Here is a 19,818-nt window from a genome sequence, read left to right on the forward strand (position 1 = left end):
AGATTTATCAGGAGGCAGATAGGTGGTCTAGTATTCCCATTTCTTTAAGAATTCTCCACATATTGTTGTGATCCACAAAGTCAAAGGCTTTGGCATAGTCAATAAAGCAGAAGTAGAGGTTTTTCTGGAACTCTTTTGCTTTTTCTGTGATCCAACGGATGTTGGCAATTTCATCAATATGAAAAGGTAAAACTTAGTAGCTGAAGAAAAAAAAATATGTACTTAATTTTGCTTATGACTTTGGGTCATTAATCAGAAAAAACTCAGTTTGGCAGTCTTTCAGTGGGGTCTTTCAGTGCTGCAATTAGATGTCACCTGGAGCTGAAGTCATTTAAAGACTTGCCTGAACTCTGGTTCTGTAATGAAATTCCCAGAAATGTTCTAAGGATAAAGGAGCATCATGTCTTCAACTGAATTCAGAAAGAATTTACATATTCAGGAAGAAATGGGGCAGAAGGGGAACAGAGAAGGAAGGACACACACAGATTAAAGCAAAATATTGATATTAACATTTAGAAACCCACATAAAGTTCATAAAGGAATTTTTATATTGTTTTCCCAACATTTTTATGTCTCAACATACATCAAAATTGAAAGAATTAAAAGATGAAAACAAGTCAAAGATAATTCATTGCCAGGACACTTTCACAAAAATACTCATAACATCAAAAATAAAATTCCTAGGAGAAATCTTAGTAGAAGATGGGCTGCTGCTGCTGCTAAGTCACTTCAGTCATGTCCAACTCTGTGCGACCCCATAGATGGCAGCCCACTAGGCTCCCCCATCTCTGGGATTCTCCAAGCAAGAATACCGGAGTGGGTTGCCATTTCCTTTTCCAATGCATGAAGTTGAAAAGTGAAAGTGAAGTCGCTCAGTCCTGTTCGACTCTGAGTGACCCCATGGACTGCAGCCTACCGGGCTCCTCCGTCCATGGGATTTTCCAGGCAAGAGTACTGGAGTGGGGTGCCATTGCCTTCTCCAAGAAGATGGGCAAAACCTCTGACATTCAGGATCTAACTGAATGGAGGGATGTATTATGTCAATGATTTGGAAAACTCAACATTGTCAATGTCAATCATCCTCAAATTTCTATGTCTACTCTCAAATTTTTAAATCTAATCTCAATGATACCCTTAAGCTTTTCTTTTGGTTAAAATGACAAGCTGACTTCTAAATTCATACAAAATACAAGCAACCAAGAATGAACAGCACAGTTGGTAAGAAAAGCAACGATATTAGAGGAGTTAATATAAAGTAACTCTTGTAAATTATAATTATTCAGACTAACCACAAAGTTTGAAATTCAGGGAGATAGTGAAGGACAGGGAAGCCTGGTGTGCTGTAGTCCATGGGGTCACAAAGAGTCAGACATGACTTAGCGATTGAACAACAACAACTCCGAAGTTATGATAAATAAGAAAATGCAGTATTGGTGCAAGGATAGACAAATGATAACATGGAACAGAATAGAGAGTCTCAAATAAGACAGACATAATTGCCCTTCTGCTTATGACGAAGGCAGCACTGCAGTGGGGAAGAGTCTTTCCAGAAGAAGATTCTGAGTCAACTGGATGTCCATATGGAACCTGACCCTTATCTTACACAGATACCATCCTAGGAATGCACAATAATATGCAAGAGAAATATAGAAAATTTCCATAAGATACTCTTAGAGAATGTTTTTAAGATCTTCCAGTAGGCAAAAAAATTTTTAAAGGATATAAGAAACATTAAATGTACAGAAAAATGTTGGTAAGTTATATTTACATAAGATTAAGAAATGAGTTCATCGAAGGACACCATTTGATTAAGAAAATAAAAATAAAAGACCAAGGGTTAAACATGGAAAATAAGTAACACATATTTGCATCCAAAGACATTGTCATGGTAAGTTATAATATCATATTTGTAATAGTCAAGAACTGGAAATAACTCAGATATATACTGTCAGTAGAATGGATGAGTACATGGCCATGTGATCATTCAAAGCATACTCTACACTAGTAAAAAAAATAAAGTGCTACAATATACAACATCATGTGTGAATCCCAAACATAATTTTGAGTCTATGAAATTAGATACAAAAGATGAAACATATGGCATCATTTTATATAAAGTTCAAACACTGATAAAACTCCCTATGTTAGTAGAAGTTGGGTAAGCGCTTTTCCCCGTCGAGAGGGGATGGCAGTGACTGTGGGGCTGGGACATTCTCTGTGTTGCTCTGGGTTGGGGTTCATACTGAGGCCTATACTTACTGCTCCTACATTGTTTTCTATGATTTTATGTAAGCAACAGTGTTGCTTAAAAATATATTATTCCCCTTCACACTTCTTGCCCTGACCTGAAAAATGAATGAACAATGAGAAGATCCATATTTCACCACAAAATCTCTGGCTTTGAAGCCTGTTTAACCTCACTCTCTACTCTTGGAGACATTTCGCTCCAGGAGCATCCTGAGTACCAGTAGCCCTTCCCTCTCTCTTACCTGAGCAGATCACAGAGGCCATGTTGCCATGGGAACAGTCAGGACCTCCCAGGGCAGTCACAGGACAACTCCACAGGAAGGACTCAGCCCCTGAGCAGTGAAATCGGGCTGTTAGGATCTGATCTCCTCCTTCCACCAAGTGTGGTCCTCCAGGGGTGGAGATGGCAACTCCACAGCCAAGCTGACGACAGACAACATTGGCATTGGCCAGACTCCAGTGGGAGGCACAGAGCGCTCTCCATCGTCCAGAAATCTTCATCTCCACCTGCCCCTCACACTGAGAGGAGCTGTTTGTCATGAGCCGGACTTCTGAGTATGCTGGTAGAAGAAGACAGAGTTTCAGCAAAGTAACATGAGTTTCTCACCTGAGCAGGGTGTTCACAGAGATGAAAGGCCTGACCTGCATCTCACCTGAACAGACAAGCTGAACAGCTCCACTGTGGTGACAAGTGCCCCCTGGACAGGGCACTCTAGGGCAGACTGAGAGCGCAGGCTCCTCCCCCTCACACCTGAACTCTTCAGCCCAGACCTGGGCACTGGACTCTCTGAAGAGCTCATGTCCCTGGACAGACACAGCCTTGCCACAACCCAGCTCTGCACAGATGACCTGGGCAGTGGGGAGTGTGAAGTTCCCATCAGACACTGGGATCCAGGCTTCTCCAGGATACACTTCTACTCGCCCTGAGCAGGGTCCATCCCCTCCAGCCAGACGCACAAATCCTAAGAGGAAACAACAACAAAACCAGTGAGTGTTCATGGTACTGACTTGGCAACTAGAAACCACACATCACAGGCAGTGGAGTGAAAGTTTTCGTTTTAGGAGTGGAGCATGTAGAGAGTCTTTGACAGTTAGTGTCATCATTGAATTTTCATGAGCAGGTTTCTAAAGAGAAATCCAGGAGGATTACAAGGTCAGTTTGGAATGGTTGAATCCCAAGAACATACACTTTGAAACTGGTTAGAAATGTGAATTCCTTGGTCTAGGAGCCTGGAAACTACAGAGCCCAATTCAGATCATTGGAATGGCTGAATACTGGAAACACATCTTTTAGCATTGGTTGGAGAAGTTGATTTCTCATTTAGCAGCCTAGGACCTATATACAGATCCAAGGACACTGTATAATATTCAGGCACTTAAACTTGAACATAGAGATATGCAGACCAGAAGCCACTGAGGGGAATGTGGGCTATAAGATTAGAGACCTAGCATCCAGACAAGCTTAGAAGCTTTCATGGGACTTGTGGGGCTAATATTCTGACCAGTTTTCTCTCCCAGAAGCTAGTCCTCAAGTGACTTAGGTTAAGGAAAGTCCTGAGGCTGAATCGATGAAGGCATGCCAACCTGTAGATGGGTGACGGCTCCAGAGAAGAAATATGGACACTATCACTAATTCAAGTTTATGGCATCATATCTTGTCTTTCTGATACTTTTTGATGCCAAAAAATTCCATGAATTCCTTCAATGACCTCAGTGGGAAGGAAAATGAGTTAAGAAAACTCAGAGAGTCATAGAGAGACAGTCCCAGCCATCTCTCTTGAAATCCTAGGATTTGTCAAAGAATCTGGGGGAGAGTGTGGTCTCAGTGGGAGTTTACCAGATAGCTGAGTTTCCACATCATCTCCTATTAAAGGTTTTTCTTCTCAAACAGGACTCATAGAAAATGCTAAGGGCTGATAATAATTGATTTTAATACTATCATTGTACTAACTCTAACCACAGAAAAATATGCATTCTTCTCAAGCACACATGGAATAGTCTCCAGGCTAGGTTATAAATAAGCCTTAACACATTCAAAAATATTAAAATAATTCCAAGTATCTTACATGACCATAATGGAATGGAACTAAAATTCAATAATGATCAGAAAACAGGAATTCATGAATCTATAAAAATTAAACCACACACTTATATTTTAACATTGTTTTCCTATTTCTATAAAGAATGCTATTTAGATAGGAATTGCATTAAATCTATAGATCACTTTAAGAACCACAGGCATTTTAACAATACTAATTCTTTCAGGCCAGAAACACAGAATGACTTTCCATTGATCATATTGTCTTTAATTTCTTTCATGAATGTTTTACAATTCTAAAAGAAGATGGCATTTTGCCAAAAAGAGGGAGGAAGAAGGAGAAGGAGGAGGAAATGAGCAAACAAGCCATAATTTGGAGAGTTCCAAGTTGAAAAAGCCTCAATATGGATAAATATGCAAATATTTGTGGGAAACATTTGTTGAATAGGTTGTTAGCATACTACATCACCCCCTGCTCCTCCCATCTACCACCTAAACTGTTATCCTTTCTCATTTCACCCACTTCAGACAAGCAAACACCATTTTAAAAGATACAGATGGATGGAAAAGAAAATCAGAAAAGGTAGCTACTGCTGAAGAAGTAGGATGTAGCTGGGGTATATGGCATGCAAGGTGGGATCAAGGAAGTTTTGAAACTAAAGGAGGAAAACCAAAATAAAAGTTCATCATTTGGTCATCAAAGGAACACATTTGGAACTGAATGAAGATAACCCAATGAAAAAACTTTATTTAATTCATCAAGTACAATTCCCTGATTTCTGGGTATGTTCTGATTATTTGCTTCTGAAGTTCTTCCTGGTGAAGGACTGCTTAGTGATGCCCAACATCCAACCAAAAAATTATTAGAATTTCAAAAAGAGAGAAATGTAACACATAGCACATTTTTTAAAAAACAATCATTTAAAGCAGGTTCAGAAATTACAGAAATGATTGAATTGGCTGAAGAGCTCCTTAAACCCCTAATATCAATATGCTTAATGAAGCATAAAAATAAACAGGGAGAAAAACTAGGAAAAATAAACAAATGAGACTTCTGAAACTGAAAAATATATTATTGGAATGAACATTTGGATTAATTACACAAGAGACTAGACATTGCAGAATAAAAGAACTGGGAAGTAAAACACAGCAGTAGAAACTATCTAAATTGAACCAAAGAGAGTAAAAAGGCAGAAAATATGAACGGAAATTCAATGGCATGTAGGATAATATAAAATATGTGTATTTGGAGATTCAGAATAAGGGATGTGCAGAAAAATATTAAGAAAAGATAAATGACATTTTCCCAAAGTTTTTGAAAACTGTAAACCCACTTATCCAAAAAGCTAAACAAACCCCAGACAAGATAGTGAAACCATTCTCAGAAAACTTGACAATGTAATTACTGATGTTCATTGGTAAATAAACAAACAAAAATACGTTAAGAGCAGCCAGGGAAGTTTGACACATTATATACAGGGAACAAAAGAATAAATATTACTTGCTGACTTTTTGTTGGAGGCAATGAAAGTCAGATGACAATGTAAAAACATATGTCAAGTATTGAGATTAGACATTTGTTAACCTAGAATGGAATCACCCAAGAAAATACTTTTCAAAACTGAATGAAAATTAAAATGATTTCAGGTAAATGAGAGATGATAGAATTGGAGGCCACCAGACACACACTACACAAAACTGCCTCAGAAAGTTCTTCAAGCTAAAGGGAGATGACAGCAGATGAAAACATGGATCCTCTCAAAACTATAGAGACTGTGCTAAATGTTGATCCTCTATTAGAAGATTTAAGCAAAAATATGGGCAACAAACTATAAGATTCATAATAAATTTATAAATAGAATGTATGACAATGATAGCACCAATGACAGGGACAGGAAAGTGGAAGAAAAGTATAGTGACTGACATTGCGTGTTGTGACATTATATCATTTCAAGGTAAAATGTAATTGAGGATTAATAATTCAACATTGGGCTTTCCCGGTGGTTCAGTGGTGAAGACTCCACCTGACAATGCAGGAGACGTGGGTTCAATCCGTGGTCTAGGAAAAGCCCACATACCACAGAGCCACTAAGCCTGTGCACCAAAACTAGTGAGCCTGCACTCTAGAGCCCAGGGGCCACGACTACTGAAGCTTGTGCACCATAGAGCCTGTGCACTACAGCAAGAGAGGCCACCGCAGTGAGAAACTCATGCCTGCAACCAGAGAGCAGCCTCTGATCTCCACAACTAGAGAAAGGCCCATGCAGCAATGAAGACCCAGCCAGCAAAAAATAAAAATTACTTAAAATTTTTTAATTAAACATTATAATCACCTAAAAATCTGATACAATTAATAAATCAATACAGTATTTAAATTAAAATAATAAAATATACTCGAAGATTAAAATAAGAACAAAGATATAACATATAGCAGCTGCTGCTGCTACTGCTGCTAAGTCAGTTCAGTCGTGTCCGACTCTGTGCGACTCCATAGATGGCAGCCCACCAGGCTCCCCGGTCCCTGGATTTCTCAAGGCAAGAACACTGGAGTGGGTTGCCATTTCTTTCTCCAATGTATAAAAGTGAAAAGTGAAAGTGAATTTGCTCAGTCGTGTCCAATTCTTAGCGACCCCATGGACTGCAGCCTACCAGGCTCCTCCGTCCATGGGACTTTCCAGGCAAGAGTACTGGAGTGGGGTGCCATTGCCTTCTCGGACAAATAGCAGGCAAGTACACTTAAACCCAGTTATATCAATAATAACATTAACTGTAAATAATTTAAGTACTCCAAATAAAAAACAAGATAATCAGAGCAGATAAAATAAGACAAAACACTATACTGTCTACAAACTTATATGTGTTTAAATATAAACACAGAAACATATTAAAGAGGTAAAAATTACATACCATGCAAACACAAATCAGAGAAAACTCTATATAATATCTAAATTAATATCATACAAAGTCAGACTATAAGACAAAGAATTCATTCAGAGAAAAAGAAACATTTTATGATAATAAAATACAAAAGAAATTATATAGTATTGAAACTGGTGGGTTAAAAATAAAGTGATGCTTAGAAGAAAATTTAGAACCTTGAGGCTTCCTTGATGATTACATTAGAATAAAAATAGAAACACAAGGAAATGATGCAAGACTCCACCTCAAGAATCTACAACAGCAATCACAATCATAACTGAAAAAGAGGAACGAAAACTGAACATAGAAATCAATTAAGAAGAAAGCAAATACACAAGAAAATCAATACAGTCCATTAGTGATTCTCTTAAAAAGAACATTAACACTGATAATCTTCTAGCAAACCAATTAAGAAAAAAGAGGGAACACATTGACAGCACCAGTAACAAAAGGAGGAATATCATTGTAGATCTTCGCAACATGTAAAGATATGAGATATGAACCAGTGTTACTACTTTGAAAATTTTTTGTAAAATGGGCCAAGTCCTTAAAAACACATTACTTGTGAAACACAATTCACCAAAATCTGATACAAAAAAAGAGAAAAATATGAGTAAACTTATTTGTTAAATAAACAGAATCCATATTATAAAAATTTTCCACTAGAAAACTGCCAGCTACAAATGCTAGCACTTCCACAGAGCTGAGAAATGACTCCCACAACAGGATAAAGGAAGAGAGGGAGGGAAGGAATGAGGGCAGGAAGGAAGTGTAACACAGAGGCTGTGGTGAATGTACGAGTTGACCTGCATCTTTCCAACCCTCCCCTCCTGCAATCCTTGCATCTTTATCCTGTCACCATTTTGCACTTCAGTACTGTAGTCCCTGGTGGCTCAGAAGATAATCAAGACTCTGCCTGCAATGCGGGAGACCCAGGTTTGATCCCTGGGTGAGGAAGATCCCCTAGAGAAAGAAATGGCAACCCACTCCAGTATTCATGCCTGGAGAATCCTATGGTCCATGGGGTCACAAAGAGTAGGACAGGACTGAAGGAACTTGGAATGCTTGCACCACAGTCCTTCACAATTTGTGTGTTCCCTCCCAGATCTTCCACTTGAACTCCATGAAATCTCCTCATTATTTCAAACAAGCTTCTCTACGTTCTCCTCTGGTCATTGTTTCCACTCTAGATTTATCCTAAACAAGGTACTTCACTTTCAGCAATCCACTACTGAGGCTGAAATTTCTCTTCCTTACCTGACTCCTAAGGTTGAGCAGAAGAAAACCCAAGAGTTTTGATTAAAGTAATGAAAATACATGGTATTCTAATCTTATTTCTGGTATATCACCACCACTTTGACTTATCCTCACATCATTAAAATATGCCTGAAAATACAGAAAAAACAGACCAGGAGGAGGAAACTAGTGACAAAAAGAGAAATAGAAGGAACCTGGAACCGTTCATAAAAATGTGAGAGTCTAAGTTAGAGCAATGGTAGTCAGGGTGTACAAACCACAACCAGGGTTTAAATATTAGTTCAGTTCAGTTCAGTCACTCAGTCATGTCCGACTCTTTGTGACCCCATGAATCGCAGCATGCCAGGCCTCCCTGTCCATCACAAACTCCCGGAGCTCACTCAAACTCATGGCCATCGAGTCAGTGATGCCATCCAGCCATCTCATCCTCTGTCGTCCCCTTCTCCTCCTGCCCCCAATCCTTCTCAGCATCAGAGTCTTTTCCAATGAGTCAACTCTTTGCATGAGGTGGCCAAAGTATTGGAGTTTCAGCTTTAGCATCAGTCTTTCCAATAAACACCCAGGACTGATCTCCTTTAGAATGGACTGGTTGGATCTCCTTGCAGTCCAAGCGACTCTCAAGAGTCTTCTCCAACACCACAGTTAAAAAGCATCAATTCTTCAGCCCTCTGCTTTCTTCACAGTCTAACTCTCACATCCATACATGACCACTGGAAAACCACAGCCTTGACTAGACAGACCTTTGTTAAATATCAGAGCACTTCCAATTCTATACTTCTAAGTATATCTTAACTGGAATTAATAACAAGACATCAGTATTCTTAGGATAACATTGGGAGTTCTAATTTCACATAAAGTTTAAACATCACAAACTCAGATGCTGATTTATCAAAATATGGTTGAGACACCTGTAGTATTTCCACAAATTTATCTTCAGTTGGAACCATGATTATGACATTGTGACAATGAGGGAGGTTACTTGAGATGCCAGAAAACAGGTTTGTTTAAAACAAAAGTTTCTAACTAAAATTCAAATTCACCTTGAAAATAATTATTTTTAATAAGAATGATAAAGAGAATGGAAGGAAACATTTTGAAGAGATGAATAGATTTATGACATAAGTGCTGTAGTGGTTTCACAAATGCATACTTATCAAGCAGTTTTGTATATCAGACATACCTCAATAAAGTACTTTTTAAAAAGGAAAAGAATTCTTTCCTTAAGGGCATCAACTAGAATAATGAAAGATCTGCTGAAGGTGAGATTAGAAAAGATCACTTTTTCAATGATCTTCCTGTACATAAACACCCAAGAGCTGATTGGCTGTGGCTGTTAAGGACCTACTGCAGATGTCTTCAGGGCTCCCGTGTCCCACCATCCCATTAGATGGGGTGGTACTATCCTAAGAACAGGCTTCTACCTTAGGGAATTCACTGTGATAACTGACAATATCTTCCTCCAGTCCAGTTGTTCTGATGTGATTAATAACCTGGACATCCAATCTGAAATTGTGATAACAACTAGAAGCATCTCTGCCAAATACTGTGAGCACCCATTCACACCCTGGTTTCACTTCTTTCCTGCATCCACCTTGGCATAAGTCAAACACACTTAGATAACACTGAGTACTTCTTAAGAGTCATATCAGGTCCTCTTAGCTTCAATTCAGTTCAGTTCAGTTCCTCAGCCATGTCTGATTCTTTGCAACACCAAGGACTGCAGCATGCCAGGCCTCCCTGTCCATCACCAACTCCTGGGATTTACTCTATCTCATGTCCATTCAGTTGGTGATGCCATCCAACCACCTCATCCTCTGCCATCCCTTTCTCCTCCCACCTTCAGTCTTTCCCAGAATCAGGGCCTTTTCCAGTGAGTTGGTTCTTCACATGAGGTAGCCAAAGTACTGGAGGTTCAGCTTCAGCATCAGTCCTTCCAGTGAACACCCAGGACTGATTTCCTTTAGGAGTGACTGGTTGGATCTCCTTGCAGTCCAAGGGACTCTCAAGAGTCTTCTCCAACACCACAGTTCAAAAGCATCAATTCTTCGGTGCTCAGCTTTCTTTATAGTCCAACTCTCACATCCATACAGGACTACTGGAAAAACCATAGCTTTGACTAGACCGGTCTTTTTTGGCAAAGAAATGTCTCTGCTTTTTAATATGCTGTCTAGGTTGGTCATAGCTTTTCTTCCAAGGAGCAAGTGTCTTTTAATTTCATGGCTGCAGTCACCACCTGCAGTAATTTTGGAGCCAAAAAAAAAAAGTCTGTCACTGTTTCCACTGTTTCCCCATCTATTTGCCAGGAAGTGATGGGACCAGATGCTATGATCTTAGTTTCTGAATGTTGAGTTTTAAGCCAACTTTTTCACCTCCTCTTTCATTATCATCAAGAGGTTCTTTAGTTCTTTGCTTTTAGCCATAAGTGTGATGTAATCTGCATCTAAGGTTATTGATATTTCTCCTGACAATCTTGATTCCAACTTGTGCTTCATCCAGTCCAACATTTCTCATGATGTACTCTGCATATAAGTTAAATAAGCAGGGTGACAATATACAGCCTTAACGTACTCCTTCCCCGATTTGGAACCAGTCTTTTGTCCCATGTCCAGTTCTAACTGTTGCTTCTTGACCTACATACAGATTTCTCAGGATGCAGGTCAGATGGTCTGGTATTCCCATCTCTTGAAGAATTTTCCAGTTTGTTGTGATCCACACAGTTAAAGGCTTTGGCATAGTCAATAAAGTAGAAGTAGATGTTTTTCTGGAACTCTCTTGCATTTTCAGTGATCAAACAGATGTTGGCAATTTGACCTTTGGTTCCTCTGTCTTTTCTAAATCCAGCTTGAACATCTGGAAGTTCACAGTTCATGGACCACAGCCTTGTCTAACTCAATGAAACAATGAGCCATGCCATGTAGGGCCACCCAAGACAGACAGGTCTTAGTGGACAGTTCTGACAAGACATGGTCCACTGGAGAAGGAAAGGCAAACCACTTCAGTATTCTTGCCTTGAGAACCCCATGAACTCTTAGCTTCACTGCCTCTTATATGTGATGCGCTTCAGCTACTGTGTTGTAAACTTCAAGACTTCATTTCCCTGCTCCCTCAACATCCCTGCAAATGTGGTGTGAGCTCCCCACTTGATTCATCAGGTACACCAGTGTGATGAGATTTTCCCCGCCACAAGTCCCGCTTCTGGACTCCTCTGACTGTGACCTAGGGACATTTAAATGCACCACTGAATTTCTCTCACACCTTTTCCTTGAGTAACTGCACCATGACTTCGGGTATGGTCACCTGTCCATGGGTCTTCACATGCCCTTGTGGGGTCACCATTGCTTGGTTGAGCCTGTTCTATTGGCACATCACCCACATACCAACCTGATGGAGTGTGGTGACCCTGACTTTTAGGACCAATGAGGATAATACACCTTGTTGCCTACAACTCTCCTATGACACCACCCCCCCCCACCATCAATGTAGCCACACCCTACTGACCATTATGTCAAAGAATACAGAACAATTACCATGCTGAGACTGTGCCACAGAGGTCGAATCCAGAAGCTAATCTGTATGAAACTTTTGACCTCACCTCTGCCTCCTGTGACACGTCACAAAGACCCTTCACCCAAGTATGTCCTAAAGGCTGTATCCGTAATCTCAAGTCATTCTGGTAATAAGGCAGAGGCTTTTCCTGCTAGAGATCCCTACACAGACCAGACAGGACTTACCTGAGCAGACTACTCCAGCATCGCAATCATGTGAAAGGCTATCATTACGATAGTCTTTAATATCAGAATGCCTACAGTCACTGACAGTTGACTCCACCCCTTCACATGAAACATACAAAAGCCAAATGGGGCCAAGTCCTGGTCCAAAATAAGCCCCTCCAGGAAAACCAATGGCAGCTCCACACCCCAGCTGTCTGCACACTACAGATGCATCCTTCAAGGTCCATTCCATATCATCCACTGTGCCCCATTCTCCTTGGTGCTTCACTTCCACTCTCCCCTCACAGCGGTGCACTCCATCCTTCAGCCTCAGCTCCAGAGCTGCAAGAGAGACCCGCAACAGGAAAGATTTTAGGAGACTTAGAGTGGCATAATATTTAAAACATTAGCTCTCTGAGGAACAAAACAGTGCATGGGATATAGTATTTCCTGACCTCTGTGGTATAAACATTCCCAGCGTGGCCAACTCTAAGCCCCCAGTGTGCCATCACTGAACACAGAGCAGGAAGGGAGCCACCAAGTATTTCTCAGGAGCCTGTAGAACCAGCTCCAGGGACACCACTGAGGACAGGCCTTCAGAGACTCTGGATGCTGCCCTCCCTGTAGATGTTCCCAAGGCTACTAGGGCCCAGCTTCTCCATCTCAGTTGCAGCTCATGGCCCGGGATCCAGGGAGGAATCCTCCCTCTCCTTTCCTGTCCATAGGAAGCATCTCATCCAGCTCAGGAACAGAGGGCTGGGGTAACAGGCTCTAAAATGTCCTGGTTATTCCTGCCATCTGGTGTTCATGTCTTTGGGTAATTCCACACTCCAATGTACCTCTTAACATGCGTCTAACAAATGGAATTTGAGGAAAGTGATCAGATGTCACTTTAGTGATTAAGTCATAAGATGACTCTGGTTTCTGCATATAAAAAGGAGTTCATTAGTAGGAACATCATAGATGGAGACATTCCCAGGGTTCAGTTCAGTTCAGTTCAGTCACTCAGTCGTGTCTGATTCTTTGAGACCTCATGGAGTACAGTACGCCAGGCCTCCCTGTCCATCACCAACTCATGGAGTTTACTCAGATTCATATCCATTCAGTCAGTGATGCCATGCAAGCATCTCATCCTCTGTCATCCCCTTCTCCTCCCACCTTCAATCTTTCTCAGCATCAGAAGACTCTATTTAAAAAAAAAAGAACTAACCAGATATGTTGTGATTCTCTGATAGCTCAGTTGGTAAAGAATCCACCTGCAATGCAGGAGATCCCGGTTCAAATCCTGCATCAGGAATATCTGCTGGAGAAGGAATAGGCTACCCACTCCAGTCTTCTCTTGTGGCTCAGCTGGTAAAGAATCAGACTGCAATGGAGGAGACCTGGGTTTGATCCTTGGGTTGGGAACACCCCCTGGAGAAGGGAAAGACTACCCACTCCACTAAGGCCTGGAGAATTCCATGGACTGTGTACAAAGAGTCAAACATGACTGAGTGACTTTCACTTCTTCAATTCTTCAACCAGATATTTTGAAGCTGAATAACAAATGAATGGTCTTCCCAGGTGATGCTAGTGGTAAAGAACCTGTCTGCAAGTGCAAGAAATGTAAGACTCGGGTTTGATCCCTGGGTCTGGAAGATCCCCTGGAGGAGTGCATGGCAACCCACTTCAGTATTCTTGCCTGGAGAATCCTATGGACAGAGCATCCTGGTGGGCTACAGTCCATAGGGTCACAAAGAGTCAAACATGACTGAGGTGACTTAATATGCACAATACAATGCATAAACTGAAGAATTCAACACAGAGATTCAACAACAGACTTGACCAAGGGAAAGAAAAAGAAACAAGAATCAATGTTTTAGAAGAAAGATTAATTGAAAGCATCCAAATAGAGGAGCCAAAAGAGAATGAAAGGAATATAGAAAGCCAGTGGACACCATAAAGAGAAACAATGTATGGACTGGAGTCATAACAGAAGTGAAGGAGAAAAAAATTAAGGTCTGAGGACTTCCTGGTGGTGTAGTGGTTAAGAATCCACCTGCCAGTGTAGGGGACATGGGTTCAATCCCTGGTCCAGGAAGATTCCACATGCCACAGAGCAACTAAGCCAGTGTGCCACAGCTGCTGGAACGTGTGCACCTAGAGCCTGGGGTCTCCAGCAAGAGAGGCCACTGCAGTGAGAAGCCTGTGCACTGCAGCGAAGAGTAGCCCCTGCTTGCCACAGCTAGAGAAAGCCCACATGCAGCAAGGAGACCTAGCACAGCCAAAAATAAATAATTATAAAAAAGAAAGAAAGACAGGCTGCGAATTTCCAAACCTGGGGAAAGATCTGGGCACCTAAGTTCAAGAAGCTAATAAGTCACCCCAAATTTTCTTTTTTTTTTTATTTTAAAAAGTTATTTTTAATTGAAGGATAATTGCTTTACAATGTTGTATTGGTTTTTGCAATACATCAACATGAATCAGCTAAAATTTCAATCCAAACAACCTTCTCCAAGACTCACAGAGTAAACTGTCCAAATGCAAAGAGATAGAGAGAATTCTGAAAGTCTAAAGAGAAGAAAAAAATGCTGTCACCCAAGAGAACTCCCATAAGGAGATCAGCGGATTTGTCCAAAGAAACCTTGCAGACCACGACAGAAGGATTGGTAACATACTCCACCCTCACTCAGGGGAAAGCAGTCCCCAGGGAGGGACAAGAGAGGGCACGAGAGAAAGTGCTCCCTACAGAGTCACAGCAGATCCTGGGAGGGGAAAGACCATCCCAGGCCCCCAGCACATCAGGAAATGAGTCACAGGGACCGGGGCAGGGACTTGGGAACTTATACATGTGAGGCTGCACATCAACTGATCTTTACAAACAGAGGGACAAGTCATTCATTGGAAGGACTGATGTGGAAGCTGAAACTCCAATACTTTGGCCACCTGATTGGAAGAGCTGACATATCTGTAAAGACCCTGAAGCTGGGAAAGAGAGAAGGTGGGAGGAGAAGGGGATGACAGAGGATGAGATGGTTGCATGGCATCACCGACTCAATGGACATGAGTTTGGGTAGACTCTGGGAGTTGGTGATGGACAGGAAGGCCTGGCGTGCTGCGGTCCATGGGATCACAGAGTCAAACACCAGTGAGCAACAGAACTGAACTGAACTGAACTGAACAGACAAGAGGTCCCCTCTCCTGGATGCAGGCTTCTCTGCTCCCTAATGGACCCTGGTGGGAACAGGTGAGGCCAGCAGGCAGAGCCTCTCACAGAGCCCAGTGCTAGGCAGACATGGCAACAAGCAGAGGGGATCCCGAGAGATGAGGGAGAGGAGCCAGAGAGAGGGAGGCAGGTGTATGATTATCTCTGATCCAGTTACATGCAGCAGCCATGACACCCAGCCCTGTGGACACCCCGTGTGCTTCACAGAGCAACGGACTCACTCCCTGCTCAGCAACTCTGTTCCTCTCACACAGACAGGCTCCACCTCCCCTCATACACACACACACACACACACACACACACAGATATACACACAGGCTCACACACTCCCCACACACACACAGCCTCACACAGCCTCACACACAACTCACACACTCCTCACTCACCCTCACTCACCCACACTCACCCACACATACTCCTCACACACCTTAATACTTGCACACTCCTCACACACTCCACAAACACATACACTCTTCACACCCACATACACCCTCACACATACACACCCTCACACACTCACACACACACATTTTTCATACCCTCACACACACACACCCTCACGCATTCCTCACTTGCACACATACACACACATACACACACAATCACAAAGCCTACAGGAGCGAAGACATAGGAAACACAGGGACCCAGGGGCAGTGCTCATGCACCAGACACGTGGAGCATGTGGGAACAGCCCAGAGTCCCAGCTGAGCTCAGTCACTGGACCTTCCTCACACTGGGAGCCACTGGGACTCCTAGAAGCTCCCTGAAAACAAGGGAGACTGTGGAGGGGACTTAGGCTGACTCAGCTCAGTCCAGACAAAACCTCACGGCTCTGTAAAATCTGCCTCTGTGACCAATGGATCCCCCCCCCCCCATAGGAAAGGAACCAGTATTCACATCAATATGGTTCTTTTTTGGTCAGAAACACTGAGGCCAGGTTCCACAAGTCCAGACACCTTTCCCTTCATCAAGGCATCCACTCCCCTGCTGTGAACCAGGAGAGAGGGGCAGCTCTTACCTTGACCACCCACCACGGTGCCGAGGAGGAGGACACAGAGGCCCCACAGGGAGAGGTGTCTGCCCAGAGCCATCCTGACCCCGCGTCCTCAAGGTCACAGTCCCAGCTGCAGGATCAGCCTGTGAGGAGGCATCAGGGTGCCGACTGGGGTCTATATAGACCACCCATTACACCCTCCCTCCTGAGAGCCAATAGCGACACCTTTCACCATTTCAGGCACTATCAGAGGCAGCATCTGCCACTTTCTGCAGCTCAGACACCAATGAGCTTCTGAATCTTCAACATCTCCTTATATGAGCAACATGGTCCTTTGAGCTCCTGCTTCCGTAGTCCTGACAGCCGGGTCCCACCACTGGGACTGGGGTAGAAACGGTTCATCAAAAATCATGAGTGCCTTTCTCTCCCCTGATTGCCCTGGTCAATATCTTCAGACTGTGAGATCTCACAGGATCTGGGTGTGGGATCTGTTGACCCGTGGAGAATAACTTTTGTAGAATCAAGTATTGATCTTCCCCGGCACTGAGCTCAGGGTGGAAGCAGAGAACTACAAGAAGTCTTGAAATACAAGAGTATTTATCAGGTCAGCAGAAAATGAGGACCAGGAGTACAGGAATTCACAGGTGACTGTTAAGGCATGAAGTGAGACCATCAAGTTGGGCGGATGAGATTGCAGGGTTTTCCCCCTTCTCAGAATGATCTGGAGACTGGGTCCTGGAGCACATGCCTAGATGCTCAGTCGTGTCTAACTCTTTGCAACCCATGGACTGTAGCTCGCCAGCCTCCTCTGTTCAGTGGATTTCCCAGGCAAGAATACTGGAGGGGGTTCCCATTTCCCTCTAAAGGGATCTTTCTGACTCAAGGATCAAATCTGCTTCTCCTGCATTGGCAGGCGGGTTCCCTATAGGGACATTCAGACGTGTTAAATCCCTTTCCCTTTATTGCATTTCATTTTATGTGAAGTATCTCTTTCAGCTAGTCACTAAATGATGCTGACAGAGAGAAAGAGATTGCTATTACAGGAAACAAAGAGAAAGTAGGAATCGTCATTCATTTCTAGCGCACCAACTTAGGAGCAGGGATCTCTAGAAGAAAACATGGGGCTTCACTGATGGCTCAGCAGTAAAGAATCCACCCACAAAGCAAGAGACGTGGATTCGATTCTTGGGTCAGGAAGATCCCCTGGAGAAGGAAATGGCAACCCACTCCAGTATTCTTGCCTGGAGAATTCCGTGGACAGAATGGCCTGGGCAGCTAAGTCCACCGTGTCAAAATGAGTTGGACACGACTAAGTGACTAAACAATGAAAACAAGAAGAAAATTATACTTTAGAAAGACTAAAGTTTTCTAAACTTCACATGTACTCCCTTTATATGCTGAGAGTATGGTTTGATAAGATTCAGAATACATTTGTATTATAAAACCATAACTAAAGAAGATGCAAAATATAATGTAAGGGAACAGCTCCAGAGAGATGGGGAAATAGAAAGTCTGCTACATGATAGCTGCAGGCAGGGGGCAAAGAAGGGGTGAGTGAAGCAGAGAAGAGAAAGGGGTTCATGCTGCCTGAAACCACCAATGAACCCACCTCCTCTGTTCTGCATTTAAGAGGAAATGTGATGGCAAGAATGGAATCCCAGGTGGGTTGAGGGGACAGATCCAAGCAGAAGGGATGATGTCCAATGTAGCCATTGCTGCCTTGTTCTGTTTCCACTCATCAGAGAAGCTCCCAGATGCTCCCCCAGAAGGTACCCCAGGGATGAATAGAGAGACTGAGAAGGGCCATAAGTGATGCAAGATAGAGCTCCCCCATCGAAATCCAAGGTCACTAATGTGCTGCCCCCTCATGCCCCCTCAGGCTCAAGATTTCCATGATGAAGCCCTGTGGTCCACACAAGCCCACCCCGAGGCCCCCTCACCCTGATTCCGTCTTTTCAGCACAGATGTGGAAGGAAGCATCTGTGACACACAAGCCCCAGGGTCCCCACCGGAGCTCAGAGACAGCTTCAAGAGCCACCCACGGCCCACATTAAGGTCTCAGTAGGGCCAACACTGAGGGCAGCTGCAGGTTAGTCCACAGCCCTGCCACATCCCCCACCAGAGGAACCCCTCATCCCAGTCAGCAGACACAGCTTCTCTGTCCCGCCATGCCTGTCCTTCATACTTGAGACGGGAGAAAAGACAGTTGAACACATGCTTCTCTTCCTCTAAATATGCTAATATTTATCCATTATTTATGCAAGAATCACTTCCTTGTCATCTGGTCCTCTCACTCTCAAGCCCCGTGACTGTACCTGACCCCGTCTCCTTCTATATCTGGACTTTAACACATTAATGATAAAAACTTATTATAAATATCAAAACCAAAATTTACACTCAGTTGCTGAAGGAAGACCAGGATTTGCTCAGTCACTTAGAATTGATGCTCTACTCCCTCTGGGCCCAGAGTCATCATTCCTTACCCAGTTGTGGAGTCCACACCATCACCAGAAACCACCAGCCAGACACAAAGAACACAGGACATGCTTCCTGAGGTCCAGTCATCCCTCCCACAGGGTGACACAGGGATGCGTTTAGTGAACCAGGTACACATGGTCTCAACTTGGGATGGAGATCTCACAGGTAAGATGCTGTTAGCAGCTCCAGACCCTTTATAGAAAGGGATGGGCTATAAGGAGCGGCAAACTCAGGGCTGGCAGCCTGTCCCCACAGCACCCTCTACCCCAGAGCTGGGGGTGCAGGGTCAACATGGACCAACTCACCCTTGGAAGAAGCTACATCTTTCTGACACATAAAGAAATCTCAGTATCCAATCTCATCAAAGATTTGAAGGAGGAAAGTTTTAAGGAGGACACTAACCCAGCTGTGTCCACAATGAACATGAGAATATGCAGTACAGGGTCAGGAAAACAGGCTCGGGAGCCAGACTGTCTGGTCTTGACTCACAGTTTAGCCACACGCCAAGTGTGGGCCTTGAACAGGGTTCTTACAGTCTCTGATTAGTAAAAGGAGGGTGATGATCCCACCAAGATGACTGATTTTGGTGAGGATTAGGTGAGTTGGCATTAGCATGTGATATTACAACACTAGTTAACAGTAGTACACGTGCTGATGCTGATGTGCTCAGTCGTGGCCAACGCCTTGTGAACCCATGCCAGGTTCCTCTGTCCATGGAACTTTCCAGGCAACAGCAGTAGTACATATTCGTAGTATTATGTACTACTGTTAACTTGCTTTCCTGATGGCTCAGATGATAAAGAATCTGCCTGCAATGCAGGAGATCTGAGTTCGATACACAGGAAGATTCTCTGGAGAAGGAAATGACAACCCACTTCAGTATTCTTTCCTGGGAAATCCCATGGACAGAGGAGCCTGGAGGGGCTACAGTCCATGGAGTCACAATGAGTTGGTCACAGCTGAGTGACTA

At 43.1% G+C, this 19,818-nt stretch overlaps 1 protein-coding gene across 1 annotated transcript in view; it reads right to left on the reverse strand.

Moving 5' to 3' along the window:
- LOC129644229 (antigen WC1.1-like) overlaps positions 1 to 16,467 on the reverse strand; it is a 54,506-nt gene extending 38,039 nt beyond the window's left edge. Inside the window, exons 1-4 of the mRNA XM_055569750.1 lie at positions 16,395 to 16,467; positions 12,193 to 12,513; positions 2,901 to 3,209; positions 2,490 to 2,807 (exon numbers count right to left, since the gene is read on the reverse strand). Coding sequence (XP_055425725.1) covers positions 2,490 to 2,807; positions 2,901 to 3,209; positions 12,193 to 12,513; positions 16,395 to 16,467 — 1,021 coding nt within the window. The remainder of the gene's footprint in view (positions 1 to 2,489; positions 2,808 to 2,900; positions 3,210 to 12,192; positions 12,514 to 16,394) is intronic.
- Between the last annotated feature and the right edge of the window lie 3,351 nt (positions 16,468 to 19,818).

Source organism: Bubalus kerabau, chromosome 1 (assembly GCF_029407905.1).
Source record: "Bubalus kerabau isolate K-KA32 ecotype Philippines breed swamp buffalo chromosome 1, PCC_UOA_SB_1v2, whole genome shotgun sequence".
NCBI classification, from domain to species: Eukaryota; Metazoa; Chordata; class Mammalia; order Artiodactyla; family Bovidae; genus Bubalus; species Bubalus kerabau.